The 21,279-nt window shown below is 42.4% G+C and overlaps 2 protein-coding genes across 2 annotated transcripts; both read left to right on the top strand.

Moving 5' to 3' along the window:
• Positions 1-4,052: 4,052 nt before the first annotated feature.
• Positions 4,053-7,160, top strand: LOC132779340 (C-type lectin BpLec-like). Its single transcript, XM_060783032.2, has 5 exons — positions 4,053-4,107; positions 4,368-4,459; positions 5,291-5,431; positions 6,035-6,149; positions 7,093-7,160. Exons 1-5 carry the CDS (start codon positions 4,053-4,055, stop codon positions 7,158-7,160), a joined length of 471 nt encoding a protein of 156 aa, XP_060639015.2.
• A 10,358-nt stretch (positions 7,161-17,518) lies between these two features.
• LOC132779339 (C-type lectin Cal-like) lies at positions 17,519-20,852 on the top strand. The gene is made up of 5 exons (XM_060783031.2): positions 17,519-17,585; positions 17,767-17,858; positions 18,542-18,682; positions 19,160-19,274; positions 20,785-20,852. Exons 1-5 carry the CDS (start codon positions 17,519-17,521, stop codon positions 20,850-20,852), a joined length of 483 nt encoding a protein of 160 aa, XP_060639014.2.
• Positions 20,853-21,279: the final 427 nt, after the last annotated feature.

The raw sequence follows: 21,279 nt of genomic DNA, 5'->3' as shown, positions 1-21,279 counted from the left end.
TCCAATTCAAAGCGGATAATCTGGGATTTTCTGCCTTGATATTCTGGGGTATAGGGCTGTGTGGAAGGGCCCTCAGAAGTGATGTTGAGAGATCAAAAGACAACTTGGCAAAATGTAACTACCTAAAAGAATCTTCCACATTGTGTGCCTGTGGATCAGAACAAACAACTCTGCACCTGTATGCTTGTCCACAATGCCCTGCCTCATGCACAGAAGAAGAACTGTTTAAAGTTATGGACAATGCAGTCGCTGTTGCCCAGTTTTGGTGAAAAATTATTTAGCCGCTTGTGCTCTTTCTATTTTTATCAGTTTTATACTTATGTATGCAATGCCTTTGACATGAAATTATAATAATAATAGGAATAGACAATTGTGTGAAACTAGGGAACCACAGTAGCCCCCTTGCAGAACTTGAGAGGCCACACTCTCAATTACACCACCCCACTAAAGATATACAAAACAGGGAGGTGTTTTCACCATGTTTTCAGCCTTCACTGTGGCATTGAGGGGCAGGAGAAGCCTTCCCCTGTTTTAAACAAAGGTCTCCCTGGCCCTAAACATAACAAAAAGTCCTCCCCAAGTACCCTAGATGATTTCTCTGGAGGTCCTTGGACCCAAAAAATGACCCCAGGGGCCACATGCAACCTACAGTTGTCCATCTCTGGTCTACACAATCATTCTTGATCACACTTCATGGTCACTTCATTCAGACAACTCTTTCAGAGCCTTATTCCCCACTTTCCATATCAACACAGTGAAGCTGAGGTTGGAAAGGGATGCCATGGAGTACATTGCCTTATCTCCCTTCCATGCTGGCTGTCTGTAAACCTGAATGGGCTTCCCATGGCATGAACCAATGACAAAAGAAGTTAAATTTAGCCAGAGTGTCTGAAGGATGAGTTGTCAAAAAGCTAGATGTCTATGCAAATTCTTGGACCCATGTACCCTGCCTTCTCCCCTTTCCCCCTCTCTCTTTTAGGCCACAAGGAAATATTTAAGCCTGGGGTGGACTCCTTTGACGCTTGTTGAAAAAATGCATTCACAAAGTGTTGTTCAGAACATAATAATGTCTACGTGGTTGTTTCAAAACTCAGAAGAGGTACATGCAAATATTTGTGTCTCTAGCCAAGGTCATATCAATGGTCAATGAAAAATCAAGGCAACGGACAAAGTGGAAACAGAATAAGCAAAAAAAGTTTGATTATTAAGGAGATTTTGGACCATGAATTAAGGAAAAAATTCAGCTGGTTCATATTTTGATGTCATGCTTTCAAGTTGAGGTAGAAACCAAAATTCTCTGTCATTAATCTACAAAACTATATTTCTCTGAATTTTACAATGGACTTTTAAACCATACATGTACATTAGGGGAAAACACACCAGATAATGTGACTATTACCTCTAAATAAAACCCTTTAAAATAGCTATTTTAGAAGTCTTGCTCGTAAAGATGTGGTCTGATTAAGTCCTTACTGTTGTCTTGAATCTTCAATCCAGGGTTTAGAGGGAGACATAGAAATGGGCTGACAAATGAGTACATATTTTGATGAGAATTTATTACAGGAAAAATTATGGTATGACTGCATGGCAATTGTCCCATATCAACAGGGGATCACTATCAAATAGTGATCCCCAACTCTGTCTAGTGAACATGTTCTATCGCCATACCTGTATTTGCTCAACAATTTTGAAGGGTAACGAGTGTCATCCTAGCATTAGCAAAACTGAAAATCTGTCGCGTTTCATGGGTAAACACAAGAGAGTTACCTATTTTGAATCTATTTGGGGGACAACAATTGGCAATCTTGAAAGTATTGGTTGAAACCTAGAGTGAATTCAGCTCCACCTTGGCATGAATGCCAACTGCATCAACTGACATCAGGGTGAGAAAAAGAAAGGCATTGAAAGTCTATTCACAGTACATATTTATAAAATGTTAATTCCACTATTACTTCCATGGCTTCCTTCTATGGAACCCCATTATGTGTAGTTTGGGGTGCATTATAACCCTCTAGAAGTGAAATCTAGATACCTTGTGAAACTGAAAATCCCAGACTTTCATAGGATATAGCCATAGCAGTTAAAGAGGAGTCAAATTGTGATAACTTTGTAGTGGCAAAGGACATTCCACAGATATATAAACCCCATTTTCCTAGTGTCCAACAAACCTCACAACCTCTGAAGATGCAGGTGAAATGTCAGGAGAGAATGCTTCTGGAACATGGCCATACAGCCTGGAAAAATCACAACAACCCAGTGATTCTGGCCATGAAAGCCTTCGAGAATACCTTGACCAAGGGATGGATATGAGAGTGTGCAGTGGTAGTTGTAAAAATAAATAAATGAAGGGTCCATACACACATCCTCACACATCTAAGTTTTGGGCATGGATAGTCAATGGTAAGTATCAAACAGGTCCCCTAAACTTTCAAACCAAGGGGTTAAGAGAATGAGAATTATCATAAATTAAGATTCTTCCCATATTCTTGCAAAGTTTTGAAATTCTAATTTTTTGCATATATATCTCCCTACCTCAGGGCAATATGTTGCCCTTTCTGCAGTGGGTGACCTGCAGTGTATGAGCTGCTTTCTACTAGTTTCGTTCACGTTTATGCAAATCCTGGAGATGCTGGACCAGGATTTCCTTGAAGCATTCTGTTCATTTCGAATTGCAAAATGTCCACCCAAGGACTATATAACAGTCACCCAAAAAAGGAGAGATCATCAGTCAAGAAGCTCCCAGATCAACTCTCCACTACAACGGTCTGCCCAGTAGAACATCGACGAAAGGTGAGTGGCTGAGAAGATATTCCATATGTCTTCCAGGCAATTCTAGGGTTGGAGATTACAGTATGGGAAATTGTGTTTCTAAAGACTTTGAGATAGAAATGAGAAAAGAACTAATCAGCAAAGACAAGCTCTAAATGTAGCAGATAGGAACCTTTACATTTACAAAACAGAACTCATAGTTTACAATATTATCACTAAACAAGCTGTTATTGAACTGTTGTAGAACTGATGTGGAATTTGGATTTGAAATCTTTAGTTGATCCATGAGTGGAGAGGCAGACATTTGATTTCTACTGAATTGATGGGTTGAATAGCAATATCTAGAGAAAGGAAGGCAATTGTTCATCAGAGAGGCCTCAATTCTATTTGCTGTTTAGCTAAAGTGCAGCCATTAAATCGATATGCAATTTGAACTAGCTACAATAATATCTTAAGTCCCATAGTCCCAATGACAATACAATACTTTATTTCAGGATTTGGCAACTTAAGTACATTATTTTGTTGAACAGCAACTCCCATTAGCCCTAGCTGCTGACAAGGAGTGATGAGAGCTGTAGTTCACCAACACCTGCCATCAGGTGTAGTAGGAGTTGAAGTCCAGCATCATTTGAGGGCAGCTATAGCTTGACCATCAACTCTGAAAATGTCATAGATACCTTACAGCATAAGTTTTCATGGAGTGGAGTCCACTTCTGTAGTCCTTGAAACCTAACACCATAATAAATGTGCCAGTCTTAAGGTAACAGAACGTCTCGATTGCTGCCTTTGCTGTAATGAGCTAGCTCCATACATTTAAACTTGAGGCTCCCTCTAATTTTCCCAGTTCTTAGAAATACAAATAAAAGAAGCACAGAATTGTGGTTGTTACAGGAAATAAGATGTTTTCTTCCCTTTGTCACCAATTTGGATATTTTATTTATTTATTTATCGTGTCAGGAGCAACCAGACATTTTTATTACATTTTTAACAAAACAAACAAACAAATAGACAAAACACAAAGTTTGCAAGCTTGGTAGTTGATTAAATGTCCTTTGACCAGTATCTGGCCACTTGGAGTGCCTCTGGTGTTACTATAAGAAGGTCCTCCATTGTGCATGTGGCAGGGCTGAGGTTGCATCGCAGCAGGTGGTCAGTGGTTTGCTCTTCTCCCTACAAAGTGGAATCCACGACATGCAAGTGTGGAGAAGAATTTGGATATTGACAAGCACTAATTATGCCTCTTTAATTTATTCTATTCTTTCCCTTCAAAGGTCAACCAAAAAATGGGTCTCTTCACTCACCTCACACTTTGCCTTCTTGGAATCTTCTTTTTGGGAGGTGAGTTTCTGAACAAAGATTGACATCTCTGTTATGGGGAAAACAGGGTGACTTGGGTTGGAAACAGTGAACAGATTTTGATCCCCAGGCCATCCATATAGATTTCTCAAGCAAGGGTTCAGAGCACATAAATCCATGCTACCTGTGGGAAAGCTGGGTTTTGAAGGGCATGGTAAAAGTGGTATCCTCCTCTAATTGTTCTGCCTCCTCTCTTGTTTTCTTTCTTTCTTTTTTGCCCTCATCCTCCTTTTCTCTCACAGCTGAAGCCGACACCTGTGCAAGGGAATGGCTGCAAAATCAAGGGAACTGCTATGCTTATTTTGACAATAAATTAACGTGGCAAGAGGCTGAGGTAAGAAATATTTGTCACCAACACACATTTGGTATACCACAGAATCATAGAATTAAAGAGTTGGAAGAGACCTCATGGGCCATCCAGTCCAACTCCCTGCCAAGAAGCAGGAATATTGCATTCAAATCACCCCTGACAGATGACCATCCAGCCTCTGTTTAAAAGCTTCCAAAGAAGGGGCCTCCACCGCACTCTGGGGCAGAGAGTTCCACTGCTGAATGGCTCTCACATTCAGGAAGTTCTTCCTCATGTTCAGATGGAATCTCCTTTCTTGTAGTTTGAAGTCATTGCTCCTTGTCCTAATCTGCATGGAAGCAGTAAACAAGCTTGCTCCCTCCTCCCTGTGGATTCCTCTCACATATTTATACATGGCTATCATATCTCCTCTCATCCTTCTCTTCGTCAGGCTAAACATGCCCAGCTCCTTAAGCCACTCCTCATAGGGCTTGTTCTCCAGACCCTTGATCATTTTAGTCACCCTCCTCTGGTCACATTCCAGCTTGTCAATATCTCTCTTGAATTGTGGTGCCCAGAATTGGACACAAGTTAGTTTCCTGGTCCTCAGGAAGATGGCTTGAGGGAACTTTGGTCAATAATAACACAAAGATAGAGCTGAAATGAAGCCGAATAATAGAATTATGGAATTACAGAATTCAAAGGAACCCCAACTCCCACATAGACCATTACCCTGTCACACCTGCTAAAGCATCATTAAGAGATGCTAACCCAAAGTATATTTTAAAAGTTCCAACAAAGGAGAATCCACTACCTTCTGGCATACTCAATTCCTTTGATGGAAATGACAGTCCCCTTCCCTTTCTTCCTCCTCAGATTGAGTGCCAGAGCTATGGCCGTGGAGCCCATCTTGCCTCTATCCTCACCAAGGCAGAGACTCTTCTAGTGGCTGAATATATTTCCGCTTACCAACAAGAACCAAGCCATGTCTGGATTGGGCTCCATGATGTTCGTCAGGTAAGCCCCTCTCTTTTTCCATATCTGGCTATGATCACAAGGACTTATTATGACCTCAGCTCAACCATCTTTAACGACCAAACTCTTTGTGGAAAAGCTTCATGAGAACCACCACTCCTCTAAATGTTCCTCCAGCAACAGCAAGAAGACCCCTGTGGGCAGCAAAATCAGGCAATTCCAACTGGATGGCCCTCATGAGGGTCTTCCTCCAGGGGCAAAATTTGGGAGTCCCTGAACAGACTCAGAACCAGAGTTGGCAGATCAAAAGACAACCTGGCAAAATGGCACTACCTAGAAGAATCCTCCACTTTTTTCTTTAGTGGAGCAGAACAAACAACTCAGCATCTGTATGCTTGCCCACAATGTCCTGCCTTATACACAGATGAAGAATTGTTTAAAGCTACAGACAATGCAGTCACTGTTGCCCGTTTTGGGTCTAAAACTACCTAGCAGCTTGTGATCCCTTTATTTTATCAGTTTTGATAAACAATTTTATGCAATGCTTTTGTCACGAAATAAATAAATAAACCAAACTCTCTAGATTTATTTTTTGCACAGAGTTCTTCGTTTCCTTAAGCATCCTATTCTGTCTCCTTTCCACAGACCGGGAGATGGAGGTGGGCTGATGAGTCAACTTACAACTACAAGTCCTGGATGACCCACCAACCAGACAACTATCTCAATAGTGAACACTGCGTGGAACTGGTATTTTCCACAGGTATGAAAAGATCAAAAATATTGTCAATGCATCTCGTTCTCCATGAATTTACAATTTTTCCTTGCAATGCCTAGGCCAAGTTCTCACATTGGTTGCTCCATATAAGACCAGCCATGGCATACCTCATCTGTTAGGCTTTTCTCAAACAGTTTTGGGGAAGATTGGCAAGTTACTTAGGAGTATATTGTCGAAGGCTTTCATGGCCGGAATCACTGGGTTGTTGTGTGTTTCCCAGGCTGTATGGCCATGTTCCAGAAGCATTCTCTCCTGACCTTTAACCTGCATCTATGGCAGGCATCCGCAGAGATTGTGAGGTCTGTTAGATACTTAGGAGTATGGATGATTTTGGGCAAGCCACACAGTTTTAGCCTCAAAGGAAGGCAAAGGCAAATATCCTCTGAAGAAATCCTGACAGGAAAACTACATGATAGATCACTTTAGGACTGCCATAAGTTAGAAAGAACTTGATAGCACATTGTTGTTTATTCATTCAGTCACTTCTGACTCTTGGTGACCTCATGGACTAGCCCAGGCCAGAGCTCCCTGTCAGCTGTCATCACCCCCAGCTCCTTCAAGGTCAATCCAGTCACTTCAAGAATACCATCCATCCATCTTGCTCTTGGTCGGTCCCTCTTTCTTTTTCCTTCCATTTTCCACAGCATTATTGTCTTCTCTTTCCTGTCTTCTCATGATGTCCCAAAATACTTCATCTTTGCCACATCTAATATCCTTCCCTCCAGTGAGCAGTCGGGCTTTATTTCCTAAAGTATGGACTGGCTGGATCTTCTCCGGTCCAAGGCACTCTCAGAATTGATAGCACCTAAAAACATGATTTCTTGCATTCTCCACCCACTCCTCACACTTTGCTTAAGTCTAAACACATTGGGACAAACAGATAAAAGGGAGGGAATAATAACATTTTGACATGTCTTCTGTATTTCAGGTTTTACTCTATGGAATGATGCTCGGTGCCAGAGACGCAATGCCTACATGTGCAAGCATGAGCTCTAAAGAAGTTTGTGGTTGTCAGCTACAATTGCATGGATGTTTTCTTTGGATGTCACTGCCTTTTCTCTTCTCCGGAAAAGATCAACCTTCCACTGTCCATTTCAAAATAGCATTTCTGAAGAGCTTCTTGACTGGTCTTCTTCATCTCCTGTTATTGTTGTTTGTAACTATGTTATAGTTTAATGTTAATAAAATCTTTCTGATGCATATATTTCCTGGAGTGTTCATCCTTAATCCAGTTCAATCAGTCTCCTCTACCACCCCCTTCTTTGGCATTTGGACAATTATCCTTGCACAAATTCCCACTATAGAAGGAGCTTGTCCCTTTCCATCAGGCAGGCAACATCTGAAGCCTTTGCACGGGATTACTTGATTGCATAATGCAGTGGCAAAGTTGGGTGAAACTTCTGGGGGCTGATCTGAGACATCAGGACCAAAATCTGGCAGCCACTGTTTTACAACAGAGGAAAGACTGTGACCTTTCATCAGAACTCCATGAGTCCCGGGTGGCAGAAGGAGTGCTGACCAAAAGGTTGGTGGTTCAAATCCAAGGAGCGGGGTAAGCTCCCATCTGTCAGCTCCAGCTTCTCAGGTGGGGACATGAGAGAAGTCTCCCACAAGATGGTAAAACATCTGGGTGTCCCCTGTGTGTGAGTCTGTGTGTGATCAGAGATAATTGCAGGCCTCAGATTGGAGATATGAGGCCGAGGCCAAAGATGTTTTGAATTCCGATGCTGGTTCCCAGGCGGCAGGGAAAAGTGAAAGTCCTTGAGCTGATGGGGAGTTTTCCCATGAAACCAGATTAGGCCTGAGAATGGAGGGACTCAAATATAGACAAATTAGACATTGTCACAGAAATTGGGGGAAGACCTTGACATTCAGGTGTGTTCGGCATGATATCATGGGTGCCTGGATAGGCTTAAATTAAGTGGTTTGATTAAATTAAGTGGTTTCCTGTCTCGGCTTTCAAGTTCATGATTTAAGTTTCCTGTTCTAATTCATGTATTGGTTCCTGTAAGGATTTGCCTTGAAAGAAGCTCATGTTTTCTAGTTTATGAATTTATGTTTAGATATCTGCTGTGGATTCTGGTCCTCTTGACTTTATGTACTTTCTCATTTTTGGATTACTGCTATTTTGTATTTTTTTTATTCTACTGACCATTTTGGATATGCCCTTTTCCCCTTTGTACCTGCTTCCCTTAATAATCATTTCTATATAGTATTACTGGACTCTGGTGTGGTGCTGGGTGTGACAAGGTGTTTCAGTGCTAGAGTGCAACTGTACCAATGATACTCTTATACCAAAACCCTGAATTAACTCTCGACAACAACTCACGATTTTATCCAGCCAAGATCCATAGGTTAGGGAAGCTCAGGGGGCAGATTGGAATAGGACCTACTACTAAATCTTTGGTTTGCTAACGTATAGTAGTTAGCAAGAATTTCTGCTCCCTAATTTTGGGGGGGAGGGGGGTGCAATAAAATTCTAAATGAAATTGGAAGAAGAGAGGCTATGAATGTGGGCTAGGTATGTGAATGAATACAGGTTGGACATCTCTTATCCAAAATGCTTTGGATCAGAAATGTTCTGCATTTCAAACATTTTCAGATTTTGAAACATTTACAAATATATATTGAGATAACTTGGAGATAGGACCCAAGTTCAAACACAAACTACATTTATGCTTCATATACAGTTTACATACATAGCCTGAAAGTCATTTTACACAAAATATTATTAATAATTGTGTGCATGAGACAATGTTTTGGTACATTGAACTATCAGAACCAAAGGTGTCTCTGTCTCAGACATCCACATGGACAATTTTGTAGTATTATGAATTCTTTCCTTGGGCTAGAGAGAAATGCTTCTTCATGACACCCATCTTTCTATCAAACACAAAGAGCAGTTGTCTGTCTCGCACATGAACGAACCTCACCTACAAGGAGAAGGATGAGAAAGTAAACAGAGGGGGGCCAGTTCATCAAAAGTTATCAAAGTCATATTATTTTCATATGTGTGGAAATGAACATTCCAGAAGTTGAACTCTAGATCCCACTATCCTTAACCACTACCGAAGTTGTGTGGGGTTGGTGAAAGTTTGAGTCCCAAGAGAGCCAAATGTTACCCACTCCTGAATTAGGACATTTTTCATGAAGCATGCATATGAGGAAGCTGCAGCTATTGTGTTATATCTACCATGGGCAGTAGCTCACTTGTAATGGTTGAAGATTATAGGATATATAGTGTAGATATCTAGAACAGCGTTTCTCAACCTGGGGGTCGGGACCCCTGGGGGGGGGGTCGCGAGGCGGTGTCAGAGGGGTCGCCAAAGATCATCAGAAAACACAGTATTTTCTGTTGGTCATGGGAGTTGTGTGTGGAAGTTTGGCCCAATTCTATCGTTGGCGGGGTTCAGAATGCTCTTTGATTGTAGGTGAACTATAAATCCCAGCAACTACAACTCTCAAATGTCAAGGTTTATTTTCCCCAATTCCACAAGTGTTTACATTTGGGCATATTGAGTGTTTGTGCCAAGTTTGGTCCAGATCTATCTTTGCTTCAGTCCACAGTGTTCTCTGGATGTAGGTGAACTACAACTCCAAAACTCAAGGTCAATGCCCACTAAACCCTTCCAGTATTTTCTGTTGGTTATGAGAGTTCTGTGTGCCAAGTTTGATTTAATTTCATCATTGGTGGAGTTCAGAATGCTCTTTGATTGTAGGTGAACTATAAATCCCAGCAACTACAACTCCCAAATGACAAAATCAATTCCCCTCCCAACCCCACCTGTATTCAAATTTGTGTGTATTGGGTATTTGTGCCAAATTTGGTCCAGTGAATGAAAATACATCCTGCAAATCAGATATTTACGATTCACAATAGTAGCAAAATTACAGCTATGAACTAGCAACGAAAATAATGTTATGGTTGGGGGGGGGGGGTCACCACAACATGAGAAACTGTATTGAGGGGTTGCGACATTAGGAAGGTTGAGAAACACTGATCTAGAAGGATATACACTGATGCTGGATAATTGGTAGCATACTAATTCCTTTTAGAAAGGCTATGTGGCTCAGGATCTGATTGTTTCAGGAGTTTGAAGACTTACTTACTTACTTACTTACTTACTTAGGCGATCCCTTGTTGTCTGAATAAGATTGTCCTCCCAGTGCAGTGTACTGGCAGTGGGTACGTAGGTGACCATGGAGCCCTATTCTTGACCCACATGTTCTCCTGCAGTGAGGGCATCAGTTTCCATGTGGAAGGCGCTCCCAGTCTGGATTGGCTTGATGCGCCTTCCTCTTGGCACATTTCTCTCTTTCGACCTCCATTCGTGCCTCTTCAAATTCTTCAGCACTGCTAGTCACAGCTGACCTCCAGCTAGAGTACTCAGGGGCCAGGGCTTCCCAGTTCTCGGTGTCTATGCCACAGTTTTTAAGGTTGACTTTGAGCCCATCTTTAAATCTCTTTTCCTGTCCTCCCATAGTTCGAAGACTAGGGCATAACTGGTGGAGCTTTATCAGAATGGTACAATGAACTGTAGACCATCCCATGACAAGAATCCTCCCCACAACCATCGACCCCTTGCTCTATTAGATGTTGTCTTGGGGATTACTAACATCATTATGGGCTATTCTTAGTTCTAGCTGTTGAATGATTAGTAACTTGGTAAGTAAATTCCATTAATTTGTAGCTGGGACAGCATCAAGGTTCAGACTAATATTCACAATTTGGGCCTCTTCCTTAAGGTGCATTTACACAGTAGAATCAGTACACTTTAATTGCCATGGCTTAATGATAAGCTACAATGGCTTAAGTCTAGCCTACCTGGAGCACGGTATCCCCTGATACACCCCAGAGTGTGAAATTAGATCAAGCAGGGAAATACAAATTGCCACATGAATCCCTACCCCTGAAGGGGGACTCAGGATGGCTGACATTAGTAACAGTGCAAGGCCGCTACATCACAATTACAATAATATAAACACAATCAAATACAGTCATTAAAACCAGTACATATAGCATTAATTAAAACAATAAAATAAAATCACAATGTCATCTGCTGCAACGCCATTCCAGTCAATGTCCACTAAGGTGCAAATTACATTTGCTGCCCGAAGGCCTGGTCCCAAAACCATGATTTTTTTTTTCTGAAAGCCAGGAGGGATGGAGTCAATCTTATTTCATTTGGGAGTGCATTCTATAGGCGGGGGCCACAGCCGAGAAGGCCCTGTCTCTTGTCCCCGCCAAATGTATTTGTGATGTTGACAAAAACAAGAGCAGGGCCTCCCTGGATGATCTTAGGTTGCAAAATGGGACATAGAGGCAGATGCGTTCGGACAAGTAAGTTGGGCCAGAACCGTATAGAGCTTTATAGGTCAAAACCAGCACTCTGAATTGGGCTTGGAGGTGGACCGGCAGCAGGGGGGTGGTATATTCCCTGTATGTTACCCCAGTTAGTAATCTGACTGCCTCCTGTTGGACTACCTGGAGTTTCCGAGCCATCTTCAAAGGCAGCCCCACGTAGAGCGCATTGTAGTAATCTATTCGGGATGTAACTAGAGTGTGGACGACCGTAGCCATCAAGGACGTTAAAATCACCTGGGGACGCCCTGTTCTTGGTTCCGCCTTCGTCACAAGTATGGTTGGTGGAGACGAGAGACAGGGCCTTCTCAGCGGTGGCCCCTCAGCTATGGAACACCGCCCTCCCCCCAAGGAGATTAGATCGGCTTCTTTGCTCATAAGGTTTCGGAAAAACTCAAGACATGGCTGAGCAAGCATTTGCAAATACTGAGTAATGGACATAGGAAAACGGAACAACTATACGATGAAATTGGACAATGTTTTTATTGAGGATTTACTGACATGTTTTTACTGCTGTTGTCACGATTTTATTGATGTTAATGTTTTTAAATTGTACTTGTATATTGTGGTATTGAAACCACCTCGAGTTGCCGCAAGGCTGAGAGGGGTGGTATTCAAATAAAGTAAATAAATAAATAAGCCTCTTTGGGTCTGCGATGCCGAGAAGGGCAGGGTAGAAATATCCTAAATATTTTTTTCCTTGTCAAGAGCAAATGGAGAAACTGCAAGTTGCTTCTGGTGTGAGAGAATTGGACGTCTGCAAGGACATTGCACAGGGGATGCCTGGATGTTTTGATGTTTTACCATCCTTGTGAGAGGCTTCTTTCAGGTCCCCACATGGGGAGCTGAAGCTGACAGAAGGAACTCATCCATGCTCTCCCTGGATTTGAACCTCCAACCTGTTGGTCTTCAGTCCTACTGGCACAAGGCTTTACCCATTGTGCCACAGGGGGCTCCAATAAATAAATAAATACATCTCCCAGGATTCCATAGCATTGACCCATTGCAATTAATGTGGGGCAAACTGCATTAGTTCCAATGTGGAGATGCGCCATAGAGAAAACTGCAGAAGTCCAGAAGCCAAAGCCTGGAATATGCGGGGAATCCCACTCTTCCTCTGACCTTTCAGGGGAAAGAACATGACATTCAAGAGGCCAGTTCAGTGAGTGACACTCATCAGATGCCAAAGTGCTAAAGAAGGAAATTACTGAGCCCCAGGTGCTTCATGACCTCCTAGGTACAAGAAAAACTACCATGGAGGTGAATTCTGTGCTAATTCTGAGACAACCTTGGAGGAAATGTCAACAAATATTTTGTTTTCATCTAGAATGTCTCAAAAATGAATTAATCATAAAGTAGAAAGTTCTTTTAGGAACCATAGTATCACATTCCAGCACATTTTGGTTTGCATTCAAAGGTATGCTTTGTTCCCTGTCAAATATGAAATTATATTATTTGTATCCAGCAAATGTTGATCATAGGACCTAGGGATGTTTTAGGTAAAAAAAATACAGTCAGCTCTCCAAATTGCTCAGTTTAGGATCATAGGCACTCCATGAAATAAAAAAAATCTGAATGAAATGGCTAGTTTTATTGTTTTTCTTATCTGTTGGTATTATATAGCTCTCTCTCTCTCTCTCTCTCTCTCTCTATATATATATATATAAAAAACATTAAAATTAATTCTCACCCTCCAGCATAACTTTATGGTCGATATCTGTTGGAAGTTGACTATATAGAGGTGTACTGGAGGATCTAGAAACACTTATACAGAACACTTCAATCAAATAATTGAATAATGAGATCTTCAATGGTCAAAAACACAATTGAGGAGGGGAAACTATAGTGTTTTATTCATATTTGTTCTACTTTCGAGAAGTCCTGTGCCCTAACCCCTACATAAATGAAGTGTCTGTCTACCATAGGGCCCATCCAGACAGTACCTTTATTGCGGTATCAACCGCAATAAAGGAGGGGCTGTCAAGACAACATTCTGGACAATCCTGAATTAATTTGCCACAAACCAGGAAAATCCTGGTTTGTGGTGAATTATTTAGATAGTGGATTTTTTCCATGCCTTCTTTGAAGGCACAGGATAAACCCACTACTTCCTGTGTCTGGACTACAGACACCATTCCCACAGTTTACTGGGCTAAATAAGCCCGGTAAACTGTGGGAATACCCACCCCTCTCCCCCGAAGCCCCCAGACCCCTTTGAAAAGTAATGAAAACTTACCTGGCCTCCATTACAGGCTTGGAGCAGCTCTCCTGGTGCATAGAAATGATGCACCAGGAGAGTGGGGGGGGGGGGAGGAATTCCCCCCCCCCCCCCATTTTTCATGGTATGTCATGTCTACACACCGGGAGAGCTGCTCCAAGCCTGTAATGAAGGCCAGGTAAGTTTTCAATACTTTTCAAAGGGGTCTGGGGGCTTCAGGGGAGGGGGGTAAGGCCTCCAGACATTCTCTCGGGCTAGTCCCGGGAGAACATCTGGACACCCTGGGATAATGGCCTGTGTGGAACCGTCCATAGTTAATTTCATTAAAGACCTGAACTGTTTTCCACACAAAAGATGTCCATATGAACACGAAAGCAAGGACAAAACAGGGACCAAAAGAGAGAGATCCCGTAGGGGATGTTCGCACAAAATTAGGACTTGATATTTCCTCTTGGTTTGTTCCTGACAATAGAGTTAGAAGGTGTGTGTGATATTTCCTCCTTTGTGATGATAGGAGCTGTGTCCTTGTCAGTGGTATGCAGAACATTAGTCCAGATAGCTATGTTATGAAGCATATACTCCCCTCACTGTTGATTGATCAGCCATCATAGTTGACCTTCTAGAGAGCGCTTGGGCAGTTTGAATTCAGATCCAGCTGCACAGGCTCAGGTTTAGTAGAACTCTCTTAGCTGGGGAAGAGTTCATTGGTGGAATGCACTGGGGCAGGAGTGTCAAACCCATTCCCATCCAGAGCCGCAACAACATTTTGGTTGGCTTCAAAGTGTCATTGAATTCAAAATCTGTGGATACAGAGAGACAACTAAAATTTTAACCATGTAGTTGGTGTTCTTTAGTTTTTACCCAGTTTGAATACCTAGATATTATTGAACTACAGTTCCCATCACTTTTAATTATCTATCATGCAGACTGGAGATAATAGGATTGGGGAAAGGATAAATGACATTTTAAAGTCAGACATCATAGCCACAAACCTTGTATCTAAATCCAAATCCCATTGCCCTGACTAAACAGAACAAACTACATGTTACTGTGATACAGATGTTGCTGTATCCCAACTCCTATCAGCTCTAGTCATGATGTCTAATGATGAGGAATGCAGGAGTTGTCGTCCAACATCTGGAGGGCTATATAAAATGACGTGGTGGGCTAGATTTGGCCTGTGGGCCTTGCGTTGACACATGAGCACTGTGGGAACCAGTTTCTTTCCACAATCATACCATGAAAAATGTTCAATACAGTAGCAGCCCAAAAAAAGGCTTTAGAAAGGTTGCTGACTTTTGAATTCTTGTGGCAAAGCAGTGCCAGTGAAAATGCCTGAATTTAGCTTTCATCCATTGGTCATTTTGTGCCATAGCAACAAAGAACCAAAGAATGAATCTGATTGACTGGTGTACCTGTACTGGAGAAAGAAGAGGAGGAGGCATTGAATAGGCTCCAAGGGTCCCAATTTGGCACGGACCATCTGGATTAATCCTCTGTCATCCCATTTTTTCAGCTGCTGTTCGAATGTCACAGTTTCCTCCTCCTTCTTCCACATTCCCCTTTTGTCCTCTACTGATCTCAATGGCTACAATTTGCACTCAATAAATTCAGCAGCAGGCAGGGGAATCTTGCCTTTCCTAGTAGGCTCAAACAAAAGCAAACTGTGGTGGCCTCTCACTTCCTACTTTTCCTCTTGTCTCATGTATTACATTTGTGTTTTCATTTGGGATATCATCTCTTAAGCAATTGCAGTTGCTGCTCAATGTGTCATCTTTAATGATATCACACCCTTTGCCCTCCCGACATCACCTTGCACTTTTTCCAGAGGTGCATCTACATTGTGGAATTAATGCAACCTGGCACAACTTTTCATGGCATGGCTCAATGCTATAAAATCTATGTAATTGCAGATTGGTGAAGCCCTGGCTCTCTTTGGCAGAGATGTAGAGACTTTGTAAAACCATAGCTCACAAGATTACATCACATTGTGCCATTGCAGTTGAAGGGAGTCATATTGCATTCAGTCTACAGCAGTGTTTGGGGGGGGGGTCATGAGGGAGTGTCAGAGGGGTCGTGAAAGAGCATCAGAAAACACAGTTTTTTCTGTTTGTCATGGGAGTTCTGTGTGGGAAGTTGACCCAATTCTATAGTTGGTGGGGTTCAGAATTCTCTTTTATTGCAGGTCAACTATACATCCCAGCAACTACAATTCCCAAATGTCAAGGTCTATTTCCCCAAACTCCACCACCATTCACATTTGAGCATATTGAGTATTCATGCCAAGTTTGCTCCAGGTCCATCTTTGTTTGAGTCCAGTGCTCCCTTGATTTAGGTGAACTGCAACTTTAAAACTCAAGATCAATGCCAACCAAACCTTTCCAGTATTTTCTGTTGGTCATGGGAGTTCTGTGAGCCAAGTTTGGTTCAATTCCATCATTGATGGAGTTCATAATGATCTTTGATTGTAGGTGAACCATCAATCTCAGCAACTACAACTCTCAAATGACAAAATCAATCTTCCCCAATCCCACCAGTATTCAAATTTGCCATTGGTATCAAATTTGGTACAGTGAATGAAAACACATCCTGTGTATCAGATATTTACATCACCATTCATAGCTGTAGCAAGAATACTGTTATGAAGTAGCAATGAAAATAAAGTTATTGTTGGGGGTCACCACAACATGAGGAACTGTATTAAGGGGCTGCAGCATTAGGAAAGTAGACAACCACTGGTCTACAGTATAGTGCACCCTTGGTCTCAGGTGTTCATCATGAAATTGCAGAACATTGTATGCTCTTATCTGGGTGACCCTGGTGTCCCACCAGACATTGTCATTCTTCTTCTAGCATAAGTCTTGTCAACAAAAGCAAAGTTCCAGGATCATGGTAGATGCAATCTTAAACCTTCTGAAGAAGTAGAACCAAACCATGAGGATGTTCTTTCACAGATGACCATCAATAATTGGTCTGCATCATCAGAAATACAGGAGAGACAGTTTGACATGACATTCCTCAGTGAAGTAAAGGACAATATGATGACCTTTCTTGAAGCAGATAATCAGCATTGCAAACTGCGACCCACAACTTTGGCCCCAGATTGTGTAAAAATAGAAGAAAGAGAACCAGGATTTCCTTGAAGCATCCTTGAATTGCACCATATCTGTCTGGGGACTACCATATATAGGAGGAACCCAGAAAGGGATAGACCATCTTCAGAGAAGGTCCCAGTTCAGCTGTCCACCATACCTGTCCACCCAGGAGATTATCACCAGGTGAGTAGACAGAGTGATGATCCTTAAGGTGAGTACAGGAAAATCATGAGGAGATGAGCCATAGATCTTGACAATGAGGAGTTAAGTCAGACTATAGCTTGCAAGATGGAATCTTTAAGGTTTGACAAAGTTACCACAATATTAAAGTGGGAATGATGTTTTATACCCATGCTGAAAAACCTAACAGAAAAGATATGCTAGAACAGATATGGAGCATTGATTCAAAATAACACTGAAGGAAAGAAACATGTCTTTGGAGTAGAGAAACAGAAATGAGTAACCAAAATGGTCTAAAGTCAGGAAGCCAGGGTTTTCCAATATTTTTATCCAGACCTATGTGGTGACTGGCATATATGATTCAACCATGATGTTCAAAAACGAACTCACTTACTAACTTTACATTGTGAAATAAAATGGAAGATTCAGGATTCACTTAATCTACCTCTGTAACTTCATAAAACTTTTTGTTCTTTCATGTTTTAAGGCCAACCTGAAGATGGGACTCCTCAACTTCTTCAGTCTCTGCTTTCTTGGCTTCCTGATTTCCAGTTCTTTCCCAGAAAGTGAGTTCCTTTAGGAAATATTGATTATGTACCATTAATAAAGATCCCTTTGCTGATCTCTTTGTTTCACAAATAATTACTATTTGGGGAGAAACTCTACAAGTTTCTTCTAAGGGATGTTGTTATTAATTCTGCTAAACTCCATGCTCTTCTTTCTTTCTGATCTCTTGTTTCTATGCAGCCAAGGCTGACACTTGTGCCAGGGAGTGGCTGCAAAACCAGGGCAACTGCTATGCCTTTTTCGATAACAAGCTGACCTGGCAAGAGGCTGAGGTAAGAAGTGCTTCTCTTCAGCCAAGGCAGGAATGAATGCAATTCTCAATCTTTGGTCCTCCAAGTGTTCCAGAATTTCTCACCATGGGCCTTATGGGAAGGAACTTCAGGGAGTGAGAAGTTCAAATCACCTGAAGGTTGAGAACCATAAATCTAAATGATGGCAGACGTTTTGTTAGTGAGTTACAATGGTGGAAGTCCTTCACAATAATATTTGAGTTACAATGGTGTGTGTTGGCCTTATTTCACTGTAACTTCCCTTTTGATCATTGCAGTGGTCAGAACAATACAAGAATCAAATTCCTCCCACTCCAAACAGAGAAGCATCCTTCTGTCCTAACCACTTTCTAAAAATGGCAATTTACTGGCTAATGCACAGCATAGCAAGTGGTGGAAAAATAGCCACCTATTTTCCTAATGCTGGAGTAAAAACAAAGACATGATTATCCAGGACATCTTATCTTACTTTCTACTCCAAGGGGAGGGGGGAGAAGCAATGGAGAAAAGGTGGGTTGGTGGAATTGGACAGGACATGAGTTGAAGTTATGCATGTGTAAGGCATGTCCTAATTCTTGATCCTTTCCATTAGATTATTTTTCCCCATAGCAATTAATGGTCCTGCACCAGTGCTGCTGGTGAAACATGACAATGGCGACACTCCTGATTTTCTCCTCCCTCCTCAGATTGAGTGCCAAAGCTATGGCCGTGGAGCCCATCTTGCCTCTGTTCTCACCAAGGCAGAGACCCTTCTGTTGGCTGAACACATCTCCACTTACCAACAAGAACCAAGCAATGTCTGGATTGGGCTCCATAATGTTCGTCAGGTAAGCTTCTTTCTTCTACCATTCTGAGTTTTCATTACTGTGGAGAGACCCGCAATTGATGAGATTCCATCTTTATTTGGGCAGTTTCATAGACTGGTTCCCACATTGATCTTCTATATTGTTTTCAATTGGAGTCCTAATGAAACAGAGGAGGAATAGCAGAATTTGGGTCCATTTTTTAATATTTGCTATAGAGCCTTCCTCCTCACCTTAGCACTCCATGGGTCACTTCTTGAGGATCACAGGACTGTTTCCAGGCTTTGGAATTCTTTTCCTTGAGAAGCTAGACTGGAGCTATCTGTGGAGCGTAGATGCCTCTGTTTTTCTCTCCTTTGGCAGAATTCCTCCTTTACACCAGCAATTTAGTTGTGACATTGATGGCTGCATAGTTTTTATTAACCCCAGATATAGTATTAGAAGCAAGTATTACAACGTTCAATAGAACTTATTCCTCAAACATTTATCTCCTTTCTACAGAGCAAGAAATGGAGGTGGGCTGATGAATCAGTCTACAACTACAATGCATGGATGCCCAACCAGCCCGACAACTACTTTAACTCTGAGCACTGTGTAGAACTCCGACTTTCCTCAGGTAAGCAAACCAATAAAGGACCAAAAAAGATCAAGGGTATCTAACTTACATTGCACCCAGGCAAAACCCCTGATCCACAAGAGCAAGACAATAATTGTGTAGCTACCTAACCACCAGGGGCGGCTCGTCCATTACGCGAAGTAAGCGGTTGCAGAACACTTTTTTTGCCAGGGGTGCAGAGGCGCCTCTGTAAATGCCCCTTGACTGCCACCTCAGGAGCACCCCCTCAGCTCACAACAGCCCTAGCAGTCCGGGGGGAGCCTCGGCTTTCTTACCTCGCTGCCAGGCGATCCTCTTCCCAAAGGGGCCGGGCCCTTGAACCTCGCCTAACCCCTCTCGTTCCTGCTCCACCTGGCCACCGGGTGCATGAGCAGAGCCGGCACTCAATCGTTCTCCGCGTTTGATCTCTTCCCCATGACCGGCTCCCTTTCCCGATCCCCCAGCGCTCCACCTGCCTCCTCTCCTCTCCCCAATCCATGGGTGGGCCAAGGGGCGGAGCCACTGCGCCTGGCCTGCTTTGGGTCCAGAGGCGTGTCTGAAGACCCCAGCGTGCGCACCAAAAGTTGCCTCTTCTCCTGACTTTCTCTTCAGCCATTGGGACCAAGAGAGAGAGAGAAAGCCCCTCCGGCTGGAGGTATCTCCTACCTCCGCTCCCTCCTTTGTTTTTGCGCCTACCTTCAGGAAAGGTGGGCATCTCCACCTCTGTCTGTCTGTCTGTCTGTCTGTCTCTCTCTTGGTCCCAATGGCTGAGGAGAAAGTCAGGAGAAGATGTGACTTTTGGTGCACACGCTGGGGTCTTCAGGCATGCCTCCGGACCCAAAGCGGGCCAGGCAAGCGAGCAAGTGTGGCAAGTGTAGTTACTGGGATGTATAGTTCACCTACACCTACAATCAAAGAGCATTCTGAACTCCACCAAAGATGGAATTGAACCAAATATGGCACACAGAACTCCCACGACAAACAGAATATATATATCAATGATTGGTTTGGGGGGGGGGGGGCGCCAAAATACTGTTTGCTTACCATTGAAAATTACCTAGGGCCGCCTCTGCTAACCACCTTTTTACTAGGAGGTAAAACTAGACACGCAAAGGGGCAGCAAGACCTTAAGCAACTTGTCCCTATCATGTTTAACATTCTGGTGTTCTGCACCATATGCAACAGCCTCTGGCTTCTTAGAGGCCATTAAAAGTGTCCCATCCCCCGCAACATAGTTCACGATGAAGGTCCAGATGCATATCATATTCTTCTCTATATTAGGATATCTGTGTCACCTCATAATAATGTTCCAGACCCTATAAACATTTCTCTATTGAACTACTAAAATATTTTTTACAGGCCTGAGGGTTACAGGCTTTTCTATTAGAATTGAAGGTTGACATTGGGAACAGGTGGACAATATTCTGAAGGTCCTCCCCCAAAACTAACAGAGCAGAAAATATTGTAATAATACTTTATTTATAGGCTGCCCTATCTCCAAATAACATCTGTGTTGTCTCCTGCTTTTTAGGTTTCAAGCAATGGAATGATATCCACTGCGGGGCTCGCAACAGCTACGTTTGCAAACATGAGATATAAAGCAATCTGGATGAAACTGGACGTAACTGTGATAGACTGGAAAATTGGATAGATACCTCTTTGGTTGTTAATTCACTACACTTTTCCCTTGTGAATCTATAAAAGATGACCTTATCTCATTCAAATCACTGCATTTGCAGTTATTCTCCTGGAATTAATAAATTCTTGTTTATGCATATATTCAATTCTCTCTCTTTTTCCAACTCTAGAAAGTTCTCAGTTCACTTTTACAACAGTTACCTGGGGGGGGGGGGGTGTTTGTTGTGAATAGTGGTGCAAAAAAGGAAATTTGCAACAATTAACTCTGCATGAAAAGTTGTTCCTTCTGCCCAACCTCTGTACATCTCTGAAAGTCAGGAACAGAGAACTTGGTTTGAAAGCTTGCATTCTTTTCTGGGGGATGACCTAGACCAGTGGTTCTCAACCT

The sequence above is a fragment of the Anolis sagrei genome, chromosome 6 (assembly GCF_037176765.1).
Source record: "Anolis sagrei isolate rAnoSag1 chromosome 6, rAnoSag1.mat, whole genome shotgun sequence".
Taxonomy (NCBI): Eukaryota; Metazoa; Chordata; class Lepidosauria; order Squamata; family Dactyloidae; genus Anolis; species Anolis sagrei.
This window is presented reverse-complemented; position numbering and strand designations above follow the sequence as displayed.

Excerpts from the sequence above, each read along its gene's own strand:
- LOC132779339 (XM_060783031.2), top strand. The coding sequence starts at position 17,519 with ATGGGACTCCTCAACTTCTTCAGTCTCTGCTTTCTTGGCTTCCTGATT. Across the intron at positions 17,586-17,766 it reads TTCCAGTTCTTTCCCAGAAA|CCAAGGCTGACACTTGTGCC; the intron begins GTGAGTTCCTTT and ends GTTTCTATGCAG. Across the intron at positions 17,859-18,541 it reads TGACCTGGCAAGAGGCTGAG|ATTGAGTGCCAAAGCTATGG; the intron begins GTAAGAAGTGCT and ends CTCCCTCCTCAG.
- LOC132779340 (XM_060783032.2), top strand. The coding sequence starts at position 4,053 with ATGGGTCTCTTCACTCACCTCACACTTTGCCTTCTTGGAATCTTCTTT. Across the intron at positions 5,432-6,034 it reads GGCTCCATGATGTTCGTCAG|ACCGGGAGATGGAGGTGGGC; the intron begins GTAAGCCCCTCT and ends TCCTTTCCACAG. Across the intron at positions 6,150-7,092 it reads GGAACTGGTATTTTCCACAG|GTTTTACTCTATGGAATGAT; the intron begins GTATGAAAAGAT and ends TCTGTATTTCAG.